This window comes from Melospiza georgiana, chromosome 4, assembly GCF_028018845.1.
Source record: "Melospiza georgiana isolate bMelGeo1 chromosome 4, bMelGeo1.pri, whole genome shotgun sequence".
Taxonomy (NCBI): Eukaryota; Metazoa; Chordata; class Aves; order Passeriformes; family Passerellidae; genus Melospiza; species Melospiza georgiana.
The window spans coordinates 59,075,621-59,089,914 of NC_080433.1; the positions used below are offsets into that span (position 1 = coordinate 59,075,621).

Here is a 14,294-nt window from a genome sequence, read left to right on the forward strand (position 1 = left end):
ATGCAGCTCTACTTTAAATGCTCTCTGCCTTTCATAAATCTTGTCACAGTGTGAAATTATTGGAATTTTTGCATTTCAGATGTTTCTAATTCAGAAGATTTGAAAACACAGTCAGGTTCCCCGGGTTTCTTTGGAAAAGCTGCTTTTCTTGACAGTTCTCTTTGGGCCCATGAAAAGAAACTTGGAAAAATGTGCCCTATCAACAGAAACTGCCCTCAACTGAACCTTACATGTAAAACAACATTTGTTTAATTTGTTTTAAAGGTGCCAGAAGTAATGACTACTACTGGTCTCATTATAGGCAATAGGCTTCTTAGGTCAGCAAGCAAATACTAAAATATGTTGCTACTGAACTTCTTTGCACGTGACACTTTGTTCCAATTCAAGCAAATTAAAACAGACTTTACCCCCAGCCCCTCAGCTGTAAAATCCTTTTTTCTCTAAACATCCCAGAATGTTAGTAATAGGTACATGTCTTGCAAAATTGCCGGTTTGTAAATATTACAGTGAGACAACAGTCATTGATCATTTAGACCATTTTCATATTACCAATAAATAAACAATACTGCCTATTATGGTTCATAAATAATAACAGCAATCCAGGGAGGATGATCAAGTCATCCCTCTTTTCTATCTGTTGTTCAGGAATTCAAGCAGTTAGGCAGCATTAAAAATCCTTCTAGGTAATACTGCCTATGTGGTCTTTCCACATAGCACATATATGTTCTTGCTGAATACTGACTTCATGTTTACTCATTTTTATGTTGATACTTCTTTTCCTGAGTTTCCAATGTAACTGCACAGTACACTTTTCTCGGGTAACAATTCTGGATTCCAGCACTGAAAAAAAGTTGCATTTCATTCCTTCCAAAGGAAACTGTCACTGGTGGATGTATTAGCTCATTAGCTGATAAACAATTTCCTAAATGCCTGTCTACTTTTGAAACTGTCTAACAGCTGAAGAATATAAATAAGTCCTCTCCTACTACTATGGGTTTTTATTTTTTTTTATAAATTTCTACAAACAGGATATTAAAGAAATATTCAAATTGTAAAATCGTTGGCTGTTGCATGCAGCGAGGAGGCTCAGGAATGTCTCTGACCTTAGTCAGTAAGGTCTACTCCCACTAGAACACTGTTAATATTAGTAACAAGTTCTACTATTTATAATAACAATGCACAGTGACAGCAAGAACCCTGCCCACTTTACCCAGCATCTAGAAATTTTGGGGTTCTTCCACTCTGTCCTACATGATGCAGACTTCCTATTCATTCATGTGCTAGTTCAGCAGCCCCCAATGGGGATTCTGCTGGTTACCCTACAACTGATTCCCCACACAAGGTGTGACACAGATATGTTTATGTGTTATTCCAAAGATGTGAAATCGTGTACATTTGAGCTCACATTTTCAAAGAAGAAAGTACTCTGTCTTCTAGGAAATGCAATCAGCACTTCTTATTTGGCCATTTGCACAGAAAAAGATCACATCTTTCATATTTCAGTCTTCATTAATATCAATTCAACTTTCTTTTTGCCCTTATACCTTCTGAGACTGCTTCTCAAGAGCAAAAGATGCACACACTGTTGTGCAAGAGAGTCAACTTATGTGGTTACTATCATGCCTAAAATGAAAATCTGCCCTACTAAAAACTATCTCATGTGGAGTAATACTTTAATTCTTTGCCTTGCATGGGATGAACTGTGGATTAGTTATCTTGCAGCAAATCTCTTCATTGCTAATGGGGAAAAAGGAAAAAAAAACTTAGTTCACCAGACCTAATAGTCTACATATCTAGAAGAGTGGTGGAAGAGCAGAGGGGCTATAAACAAAGTAAAGCTGCTATAAATTTACCAGAAATTATATCTCCTGTCATTTTTCATTTCATGATTGTTTCAAATTTTTACTGTGCTTTTGCCCTAAATACCACATAATTTCTCTTTAGAGGGACAGGGAAGGCTTTTCTTCTTCTGACATCTATCACCCAAGCATGCTCTCTTGAAGACCAGAAATATTATTGCCAAACTTTTTATGGTACTTTTTAGATTATTCAGAATTACTCTTGTAAATGCTATTTATGGACCATTCCAGGCTTGGTATTCCCCTTGAGGCAGACATGGCACATGTGATAGAGGCACACAGGATTCAGCACAGGAGTTATAAATACTTCATCTTCTCATATCCTTCAACACTAAAAACTGCACTCCAGTTTTACATGCTTGATGAACTAAAACTTTTTGGCATATAGAATGATGGATTAGAAAGCTGATTGTTGGGCCTTTACATTATTAGTTAGCAATATTAAAATTGCATGTATTGGGATAAGTAATTTCTCTTTTATACAAAGAATTGAAACTTCATTGTCCATATTTGATGTTTTTTATTCTGTATCTTTAATGACAACATGGGAAAAAATTATCTGACTTTTCAATACATGAAAAAAAATCAGATGCTCATTTCACTTGAGAAAATAAATAGTTAAAAGATAAACTATTTTTATTTATTTTGATAAATAAAAAAAGATAAACTATATTTATTTCTTTTGAACTCTTTAACAATTATATTGTTAAATATTTATTGTGTAACATTACCTGCTGTCTTAAACAAACTAGAGGCATTTCAAGTATATAACACAAGTATGGCACTTTCTGACCAACAAATACACAATGCACACTGTGGTAATGTTTTGATTCTACTAATATTTCTAATATTTTGCTTTCAATATTTCTAATATTGAAAGCAAAATAAGCATTTCTTGGTATGCACATTTGCAGAATTAGACCTCAGTTATGAGGCCAGGCTGAAGGGGACTTTAATCCATCACATCTAGGGGAAGGCGACTGTGGCAGAGGCGTTGGAACTAGATGATCTTTAAGGTCCTTTCCAACCCAAACCATTCTATGATTCTATTCTGTCATCAGAATTGTTTAATAACCAAATGTATTTGTGGCTTCCTCTTGAAGAAGATGAAATCCATACAGATTAGGACTGCATCCCTACAGGCCAGACTTCCTGTATAATCTCAGAAAAAACATTTTCTTGAGGAAAATGCAGAAATTTATAAAAAACTGCTATGATCACCAGTAAAGAAAAATCACTGTGTTTTATCTAAATGCTTCTAGAGAGAAAACTCTATTCATTTATAAAATTCCAGGAAGGCATTCCTGATAATAACAGTGTTTCATTTTAACATTTAAAATTATACTTAGCTATTTAATAAACTGGAATTCATTTAAAGGTACATTTGTGTGGGAGATTCAACTTCCCACACTACTCTGTGGGCCCAAATGCAACTACCACTGCAAGGGGAAAATGCATCATCCAGCTGTATTCTAAATCCTAATTACCAAAGATGCAGAGCATAATTAACTTCTTTAACATAACATTCTAAAATTAGCAAGAAAGGACTAATAAAAAAAGAGTATCAAGACAGCTATTCTAGAAATTTAAAGCATCAACAAGTTTCCTGTGAAATTTGTGATTACCTCTAATGTGAAGGAGAGAACCACATCAGACTTTGATAGCTGAACTTCATTTTCATCTCCTATGTCCAAGAATGCAGAATTCTGTGATCGCTTTAATTTCTGCAGTTTGAATTCTGGCCCACCTTTAGACACTGGCAGACTTTCCAAATTTGCCATCAGCAGATTCACTGAAGACCGCAACTCTTCTATGTACATGTTCTCCATTTCCCTTGTTACAAATTTTGGGAATTTTCTTTCCTTGGAAAATAAATTTTAAAAGTTAGGGTGAAAAAAAATTCCCACATTATAGATCATATTAATTTACCAACTTGCTTTCAGTTAAGAGACAGTAAATAAGAATATAATATAATATCATAATTTTGGTGTCTATCTATTTTCATGTCTTCAAAATATAATGGAAAGGTGAATCCTGCCCCATAAATACAGTACAGGTAATTTTCAAAAGAAGAAATAAAGTAAAAATGGATCCTTGCACATCTCCCTGAATCATTTAACCATAAATCGAAGCTGAAGAACCACACATTAGGTCTTTCTACTTACAGGTGTTTTGTGGAGAGCCTGGTTCAGTTCCCAGGCTTGATTTTGTAAATAACTAGGTTCTCAGACACCTTTTCTATAAACAATAAGATTCTCAGACAGTCTTCCCATAACAGGCAAAACATTCTGTGCTTGGGCTCTCTGGGAACAGATAGCTGCTCTGGGAACAGATAGGAAGGTTTTGAGAACTTTTCATATCACAGTGAGAATGCTGGTCCTGTTTTCAATACACAAACCACAGGTGTTGTAAAACAAAAGGAGGGGTTAGAGTTTTCTCTGTAACCTATCGTCAGCTCGAATTTTGCAATATGCATGAAGTTAATTAACACTGTTATATAAAGTGGCTGATTTAATCAATAAATTGAAGTCGATGCTGATCAATGACAAGGTGGGTTGGCTTCCTTCGCTTTCAACAGTGTTTTAAGTATAGTAATTAATAAAATGCCTTTAATGTTACCTCTAATATTTTATAAACTCACATTTATAAAATGACCTGTCCACTAGTAGTTTTTTACTTCATCTATTTCCCATGCTACCAATAATAAGTCAATCACATTCACGCTTCTAATATAAAGCTAATAAACTACAACCATGACAAGAAATTCCTATCATGGTTCACCTTTATTTTTAATAATGGGACATTCATTTTGAAAGTAACATTTACTTACAATGCACTGGTTTATTTTAAGTAATAATCTCTCTCATAAACATTAGAGATAACTTAATATTTTTTCCTCTGTAGAAGTTAGACAATAATATTTAAATACTGTGTTTATAACAATCAACACAAAGAAAAAACATATGTACGTGTGTAGTGCATACATGAACTCATACAGAGATAATTTTATGCACAGTTTCTCCAAATATTGAATATGGAATCTTAGGAGAGTAATGGGAAACAAACACTAATCCAAATGTACTGTCTGCAAAGACAGGCACCTTGCTCCCACATTGGACAATTTTTTATTGGTTTATGTTATAAGGCCTATAATAAATTTTTTAATATTAAAACCTTTACAGTTATTTTGTTGCATTAACAAAGGCCATGCAAGTCGACTGTGATCAAAAAGTCCTGCAGCAAGTCGTGTGGACTGGCTCATCACACCATGGCAGAGCCAGTAAATGACTTATTAAAAAAACCCTAAAAATAAAAACAAGTAATTCACAGTTAGAGACTAAAAACACAGGCCAAGGCTCAGGGCTTTCTAGCAAAAAAACCCCAAACCCTTAGAAGTGTTTTTTCAAATTGTACTATATCCTGTGAGGATCATTCAGATAATAATATGCCCACACAGAAGACAAATAAAACACATTGTTATTGTGTTCTCAGAAGATCTAACCTCTTGCTAAGCTGCTTTTCCCATCCAAAGTAAAAAAATGAATAAAATTGGACTTGCTGTGGAAGGAAATGTTGGATCACACAGGATATGCCTTTCCAAAACCAGGTTTTGCTCTCTCCCTTGCCCAGTTGTCAGACATTCTTCAGAGCAGAAAGAAATGCATCTGCCAGACTGTTTTCAAACAATCTTCAGTTTAATTTTAGAATAAGAAACAGGAAACACACTTTATGGACCATCCCACTCAATCTCATATGGGGATATGTTTTTGGTACAGGAAAGCAACCACTTACCCTTGCCATTTGTTCTGCCAGTTGCAGTCGTCCATCTAGCTCACGTCTTATCTGGGCTGCTTGCTCATCTCCATTATCCAACTTGTAAAGAGAACAAAAACAAATCCAACTGTGAGAAATGCACTGTATTCTGAATTTATAGCAAGCCACGTAGCTAAAAAACAAGAGAAATTAATTTTCATCTTAAAATCAGTGAAACATTAAGCACATACATAGCTTTGAGGCTCACTAAGATGAAAGAAATATAATGGCCACCATTTAGTCAGAGCACTCAGGGTTTCTGAAGGGTAACCAGTGCTCCCTTGCATTTTTAATACTCAGGCTATACAGAAGAGGTATTATTTCTTTATAAAAATAGCAGATAAAATAATTCCTCCATTTATCAGAAAACTGGAATGACAAATTGGCTTAGAAAATGTTTGCAAGGAAATTTACCCTTTGGTGCCATGAGTTCCTGTATAGGCATATATAGGTGTATGGAATAAAACTGTGCTTCCTAAGAATGGTATTATTTCACTCACAAAGTTCCTTTCTCTCAGTATTGCTCAACTGCTCACACCAAGGCATATCCAATTTGTGAACCTCCAATATTTTCATACCTACAGAATAGTCAGGACTAAATGTCTGACTTCTGTCAGGGAGGCAAAGGGGAAGGACACATTTCTTCACCTCAACAGAACAGCTGGGTCTCACCAGGAATGAGACTGGCCAACTCATTTTTCACCTGTTCACTTTTCAAGGGCAGTGGAGGGGAGGGAGGTGAAGTGGGGCTCCACTCAATGCATGGACCTGCAGGGCTTGTTAAGAGGAAAAAAGAGTGACACATCTTGCCATCTCACCTGAATAATTGCCAAACAAGGACAAAGATAGAGTTGCTACAGAGGCCTCTCTCTGTTCCTGGGGCTAAACACAGACATGACATGCTGAAACAACCCTAGTGCATTTAGTGTATAGCTAAGGTTTAATGATACCTGAATTGTTCTTGATTAAAAGAAAACTCAAAATCATTAGTGATGCAAATTGGCATAAACTGGTCCTTTAATTAAATCAGATCTCCAGCTAATGAACATACAGTTAGTTTGGCAGATTATTTATTACATTAAACTAGGATTTTTCAGTGTTTTTCTCACTAAGACTGCTACTCTGAGTGTATCATGCCAAATTTGTAACACCACCTCCTTTACAATGCTCCTCAGTTAAATCTAATGCTTCTTAAACCAAAACATTCATGAAAATTAGGATTCCAATTAAAAAAAGAGAGAAAAATAACAATTAAAAATCCACTATCTAGCGCTTACAGGTCCATGTGCTTAATGCAAATCTGACCATATTCAGAAATGGGATGAAAAGTGTTTTCCTAATACAGAAGTGATAAGGGAACATGGAATCTGTCACTCGTACAATCTGGCATCTTACAAAATCCTTGCAGAAACTCAGCCAGGCTACCAGAAAGAAAGAGAACAAAAGCTGATGGGATCCCCAAACAGGCTCAAGTTTATACCAGAGAGTACAAGAGGGATCATGTCCCAGACTGGAAGGGTTCTCCCACTAAGCCTGTCAAAAAATCTCCTCCTAACTTGACTGTGAGAATAAAAGCAAAACTTTTCTTCATGAAAGAAAATGTTTTAAGTTTCCAGAATATAGTTATGGTATTCCAAAAAAATTCCCAAGTTTGTATTCTTCCATTTTGCAAAAGAAGAGACTTATTGAACTTGTCACTGAGAATATTTCTATTTTCTTTTGTATTATAACCAGATAATTTTGTAATTATTTTTGTTTTCTCACTATGAAAGCCTGCCCAATAAGAAAAATTATTTTGTTTTTCTTTTTTTTGGCTAAGAGAAGTAAAAATAATTTTAATAATATATACCATGACAGATATTTGCTTGAAAATATCTGCTTGAAAGTAATTTCAATGACTGAATTTTGATTTTTGCAAAAAGAAGAGTGTAAAATGGAACAAAGCTAAAACCTCTTCCTGTGCCAATACACAACTTAAATGACTGCCTCCACTATTAATTCATTTGAAGTATTAAGAGATTTCACTTCAAGACTGATATTTAGCTATTTTTCCATTTAAAAAAGATCATTCAAGTTAATGAATATGTAAGCTAATCTTGAAAATCTTACAATTTTTTTCCTTAACCTTGCATTGCTTTTCATCATCTCTTTGCACTTGAGTACTTAAAAATGTGATTTCTGTACTTACTTACTTTAAAACTTCAGTCTTCTTCCCAAAATACTTATAAATTCTAATGAGTTTGCTGTTCGTATGTAATGGTGTTTTGTAAAGTATGGAAAGAAGCTGAAGAGGTGAAAAGCAAAGAAGGTGGTTTTATTTGCAGGGAAGAGCCAAGGTAATAATGACTGGTAGGTCATTCACATCTGTCCCAGTAAGAAGTAAAGCTGTTGATATTATTATTTTTGCAGTATGCAAAATAAAGTGATAATCAGAAAAACAGTAACCTTGATATCTCATTCCATGCAAGATGATTTTACCTGTTTTTATTCTAAACTCAAAAAACTACATGAAGAAACAACTTTACAAGCAATGCACTGGAGTGATTTTGAATGTGTACTCCATCATAACTAATTTATCTAATGAATATGAAGTGAAAATGGCAGTAAGATTGAGAAAATTCTGCAAATGTAAGAATTTGGAATTTCTGAGTTGTATCCACTTTTTTACATAGGGAGACACTTGACAGGACCCATAACATGGGTGGGAGAAATGACAACCATTAACATCAAGTGTACCCTTTTCCTTAATTCCATGTTTGAGAATCAGATCCATACCCAAAACATCTGTGGATATCAAGCTATGACAACCATTGGAGTAATTTTCAAACTGTTGAATAAAAACTAGAAAAGCATGACACTGCATAGAAATTAATATAAATGCAACTGTGCAGAACAACTACTCAGATTCTTCTCAGTATTGCAATTGAAATTTGGTTAAAAGAAACCACTGATCTGGATAGATTTATAATAGAGGCTTTGTACAAAAGGTTTGGGGTTTTTTTTATGAACAATTCACATTTTCATGGGCATCACACATAATGCTTCCCACTCTTAAATACAAAGTCGTGTTTTTTAAAAATTGCAGCATTAGAGATTATTGAAAAAGAGGGTATACATAAATCTCATTTTAGAAGAAACTTTTCAGCTTGCTGCAACAGTAATTGTACCATACCCTAGCTATTCACTTATTTCACTGACACTAGAGATGCTTCCCATGTCACTTAAACCTCACATAACCAGTTAGTGTTTTACCAGCAGGGGACCTCAGACTACAGAACACAGTACAGACACCAGAGACCAGTTTTCAGCAGATCAGACACATTAGAAGTCCTGACCAAACAAACCAATGTTTCCCCTAAATGCCACACATAGGGTGTCGAATACTTGTAAAACCAAGGCAAAGACATTGACTCCCCTTTTGAGGGCTAGTTAATTCAGGTGGAACATTCCCTACTGAGCAAAAGCATGAGTGAGATAGATTTTCTTTCTTCAAAGATGATTCTGATTTTTAAAGCTTCATCAGAAAAATCAGTACTTATGAGTGACTACAGTAGGGGGCATAAAAAGTTACTTTGAAAAAAAAGAGAGACCATCATCATTTTTTTTCCAGTGGCGTTACATTAAAACAACTTTCTAAAATAAACTCCCCACCATTAGACATCAAGCTATTAATTAAAAAATATTTTTATTCCTTAATGCTTGAAGTTGCTTTTACTTTTTCTCTGGAAAGGACAAACATCTCTGGAGATAGAGTGGGAGCATCCTCAAAATGCAAGTTGCCCAGCAATTCTGGATTTCAGTTGCTTATGTAAGTGTCCACTTCTGAAAGACAGACTGAAGTTTTCTACTCCAAATTTCTGCTTTAAGGATTTCAGCCAAAACACTCCCTTGCTTCTGAAGAGACCATGCTAGAAAATAGACAACACACTGCTTTATCCACTATTAGAAAGGTGGTGACCATCTTGTCAAAGAGTTCAAGCAGTACCTTCCTTTGAAGTAAGGATCTGACATTTAGCAGGATCCTGACCGTGAAAATCAGCTCAATCCTGATCACATTACAAACCTTTGAAAAGTCACTTTTGCAGTAGTCATGCTCCAAACAGCCACTACCAGAGGCTAAATCAAACTGCATTCAGACACATCTTCAGGTTGTGCTGCCCTCTGCCTTGAATCTGCATGAAGTCAATGCTCCTCAGTTTATCTGGTAATTTAAGTAAGACTGTAAACTTATCAGAGTTAAAAATTACTATTCAGAAACATCATGCTATCTTACTTGACAAACTGTTGCTTAATTTGTATGCCTGAGCAGCACAGAACAGAAATACATCTGTTATAAATACATCTGAATAAATGAATGCTTCTATATTTTAACAGGTTGGAAAAAGGCAGCATACTTTGTGATTCCTATTCAAATATTTTTTCTCTTTTGAAATTACTTAGAAGGCTGTAATGTAGCAGTGTATTTTGGTCCAGAAAAAACCAAAAATTACACTAGAAAAAGAAATCTGGTTAATGTGCAACTTAAGATAAAAAAGGTACTAATGTTGCCAGGAGGTGCTGTGCTAAAGCCCCCAGCACACACCTGCACTACTTTATACACAAATTCAGACACCCTTATGCCCAAGAAACGAGATCAGCTTGTGTATAGATGAATACAAAACTGCTGCAAGTTACTGTTCTTTGCCTTCACAATGCTCAAACCAATAGTTCCTCCACATGACTATTTTTTTATTGCTGTGTTAGCTTCCCTGCAGCTTTCTAATTCACAGTAACATCAACATGAAACTACACACATATGCCCATAGTATTATAAATTTCTCTACATTTAATGACTGAAATGATGCTACACATATCTAAGTACTTGCTCTTCTTTCTGCAACATGAAATCCAAAGTATTTTTTCATTCTGTGTGACAGCAATGCTTGTTTTTCCTTTACAGCTACCTTTTGCCACAATAACCAAGTCTGAGCCTGCTGAGCTGAAAGGCTGTTTGCAGATGCCCCTGTGAGGCAAACTGCAGGGTCCCTCCCTGACTACTGCCAGAAAGCCGAGGTAAAAACATTCAACATAAACCAAATGGAATAAAGGACTTGGATCTAAATTGTTGAGATAATAGAGTAATGAAAAAAATGGTTTTCTGGAAGCAACTAATGGCATCAAGGCTGGAAGAGGATGGGGAAGTCCTAGCACTCAACTTTGGGCATCAATCAAGAAAGCAGCAGGCAGGTAATGGGTGTAGTAGATGCAGATGCTGGCAGTTTTCAGATCACTGTCCTTGCTACTCTTATCTCTGACTAAAAAAAAGGAGTTTTGCTGCAGACAGACCTGGCACCTCTCAGGCCTGCAGGATTTGTTCCCATGCTTATCTTTACACAGGCAGAGTTGCTTGAGAGGAGCAGACTGGGAAAAGAATAAAGGTGTCTGCAGTGCTAAGGAGCCACTGTGTACTGAACACAAACAGCCTGCAGAGACTCTCAAAGTTTCCCAAATTTGTGAACCAAGATTAGCAACTAAATATGAGAAAGTAGAAGAATCAACAAATTTCAATTCAGAAGAGCCATACCCAGTTCATGACTGAAATCCCTTCTGGACATGAATTCAACAGGACTTAACTTCTGAAGGATGACTGTGATGTAAGTAAATTGCTTCCACATCATACAGGAGGTAAAAACCAGATTTAAAGGGCAGGATGTGTGGAGCTTTCTTAAGCTACTGCTGGACCTTTTGATAAACCTCCTGCCTCCTGTTTCACAGCAAGGAGGACACAGCTGTAAAAGTAAAGAAAATGTCATCACTCCTTTATTTCAGTGGAGGCTGTGCCATTTGGCTTTAGTTTTATTTTCTCTTCCTTGTCCATAGATTACACAGAGGATTAATTAAGATTTGTAAAAGAGATCAATGAAATGATATTTTAAAACTCTCATATTCTCTGCATGCTGTAAAATTCCTATCATGAATCATGCAAATGCCTGTGCTGACAGATGACCCAGACTGTGGTAATGAAATCCTTTGGATTTCTCACAGAACTCTGCAAACCACAAATTTTAAAAACTCATATCCTATATCTTGCTCTTCCCAACTCAGTCCTTTTCCCAGTCAACATACACAAATCCCTCAAAAATCACTAGTTTTGGCAAATATATGGAGAATTTGGTTTAGAATATGTGCAACAAAAAACTCTAGTGAAACATAAGGGAAAGGGTGTCAAGAGAGAGAAAATCTCAATAGTTAAAATAAAGAGGAAGAAAAGGCACCGACTTTAGAAATTATTTCTTTTGTAAAATGCAGGAGATATTTTCAAAAAATTTTTATGACAAAACTCAGCTACCACTGAAATAATTTTTGCTTTCAATGTGTCTGCAGTAAGTAGACTTATAAAAGCTGCACAGGCCCAAAAGCCATATTAGGTGTTCAAACACCTTCTCCCAATGCACCATCAGGCCTCTTAGGCTTCTTATATTGATTTTGCTCTAGCAGAGCACAAGATTGCCTCTCAGACAGCTGGCCAGGCTGATCACTCAGTTTTCTGGCAACACAGTGCCCACAAAAAGCTCAAACATTTGCTAAAATTAGTTTTAGTCAAAAGTCTTACTGACTGCTAATTTTTTAACAGTTTTTTTGGGGGGACACTAAGCAGCAGTTTTATAATCATATAAATATTGAAATTCTCATATCACTCTCTGTAGTGTGGCAATATTGTTAAAAACAAGTAATAATGCATGTAAAGAGCAAGGCAAATTAACATGCAAATACTCTACACTGGCTTCAGCTGAATAAAAAAAATAAATCAATGTTTTCAAAAACTGTGTCTGAGCACCTTCAATGTGTACATATGTACAATTGTACTAAAATTTTTTTACAATCTTTGTACTACCTAAAAAGCTCTAAAAACTCATGTGCAATGTCAGATAGTGAGATACTTTGTTCTCTGAAATATTTTTATAAAGTCCTGAACCTGTTTATTTGATTCCAATATTGATTTGTAAAGTACCACTTATACTAATTGCTTGTACTCATTAATTAAACTTACTATATACTGATTTATAAAATATGGTTATCATAAAAAATATTAAAACCAACCCAGAATATAGAGTCATTATATTAATGAATTAAATGCATTAACAAAATAATTCAAACTTGCAAAAAACAACACTTAAAACTATAAAATTTTAAAATACAGACTTTTTAAAAATCAACTAGTGGATAGACCCTTAGGAAATTCCCAAAATAATCAAAGCTGAGAATTTAATAAGGCCTGTCCTTACATTCAAGTTTGGAAAATAAAGTATATGTGGTTTTGAGTTTTCAGCACTGGCTAAAATGTCTCTCATTATTCATTTTATTTAGGGGCTTCCAATACCAAAATCCCAACTAAAACCTACAATAAGACTTGAAAATAAACAGGAAAGGAAGTGCATCCAATATTCAAGCTAATCACAATGTACACAATGGGAAGAGCTAACATAAATCCACTCATTCAGGACATGTACAGAGGTCAAACTTCCACTGTACATTGCCAATTCTGTAAATGGTGAGATATTTGAAGAAATAAATACACACCATGTATTAATGAGGAAATCTTTATCAAGAAAGAGTTTATTTAATACTGTGATGTGCAGCTGTACAATACAACTTCAGTCAATGACTGCTTCCCTATCAATCATCTTTCCTACTTGACTGCTATTAACCTTTCAGAGAAACTCTAAGTAGTGGAAAACCCTTTATTAACAGTGAACTTGATTAACCTTGCCAGACAACCTTGGCCTTTATTGTATGTCCCAAATGTCATGTGACATTTAATATTCTTCTTCTTAATATTACCATTACCGAAGAAAACTAAAACATAAATTAACAGTTCAAAATTTATTCTAGACCAAATGAAAACGTAGCCTTCAATATTTTATTGTATATTTTGATCTACAGAGTTGAACTGATATTTTGGGAACAGGACACTCGGAAAAGTAATGCAAATGTTCTTGCACAATTAAGAATGAGGTTTCTGTTGGTCTATTTGGATGTGAACAGAACCTCAGCACCATTTTTGTTAATGAGAGCTGAAAAGAAACTAGAGCTTCCCAACCAGGATTTTCCCTAATTTATAGGCACGGTCCTTTCCACAACATGGTCATTTAATTGCTCTGCGTTGACTCCCCAGATAAAAGATATATTTTATAGGAATGTCGGTATTCTGATAATCTAAATTGCAAGAGCTGAGATCGGTTTCTTGTCTTGAAAAAATCATGGCAAGAGATATGTAAACAAATGAAGATAATTCAATAATGCACACATATCACTATTTTGCCAAGCTATTGGGATAACACCATTTGAAGAAAGTCTGCTAAGACCTCATGTTTACAAAGAAAATCACTACCTCCATATTGAGTCTGCTACTAGTTTTAACTCTGATGATGCAAAGATAAAAGCTGATGCTTTATTTGGTTCAGAGAAGTTGTTAAGTATGCAATGTGAGCATTCAGTAATAAAGATACTCTGACCTAGATAAAGATATTTTAAATATTTATTTATTCACAGCAGTCTGTTTAGGCAACAAGGAGAGAAAAACGAGACAGCATGTACTAATGGTCTTTAGCTAGAGTGTCTGTAAGTATTACAGACTCTTTA

At 35.1% G+C, this 14,294-nt stretch overlaps 1 protein-coding gene across 1 annotated transcript in view; it reads right to left on the reverse strand.

Annotated features, from left to right (window-relative positions):
- Positions 1-14,294, reverse strand: part of CADPS2 (calcium dependent secretion activator 2) — a 284,280-nt gene that overhangs the window by 162,410 nt on the left and 107,576 nt on the right. The window contains exons 4-5 of the mRNA XM_058022230.1: positions 5,652-5,732; positions 3,485-3,721 (exon numbers count right to left, since the gene is read on the reverse strand). Of these exons, the coding sequence (XP_057878213.1) occupies positions 3,485-3,721; positions 5,652-5,732 (318 nt within the window). The remainder of the gene's footprint in view (positions 1-3,484; positions 3,722-5,651; positions 5,733-14,294) is intronic.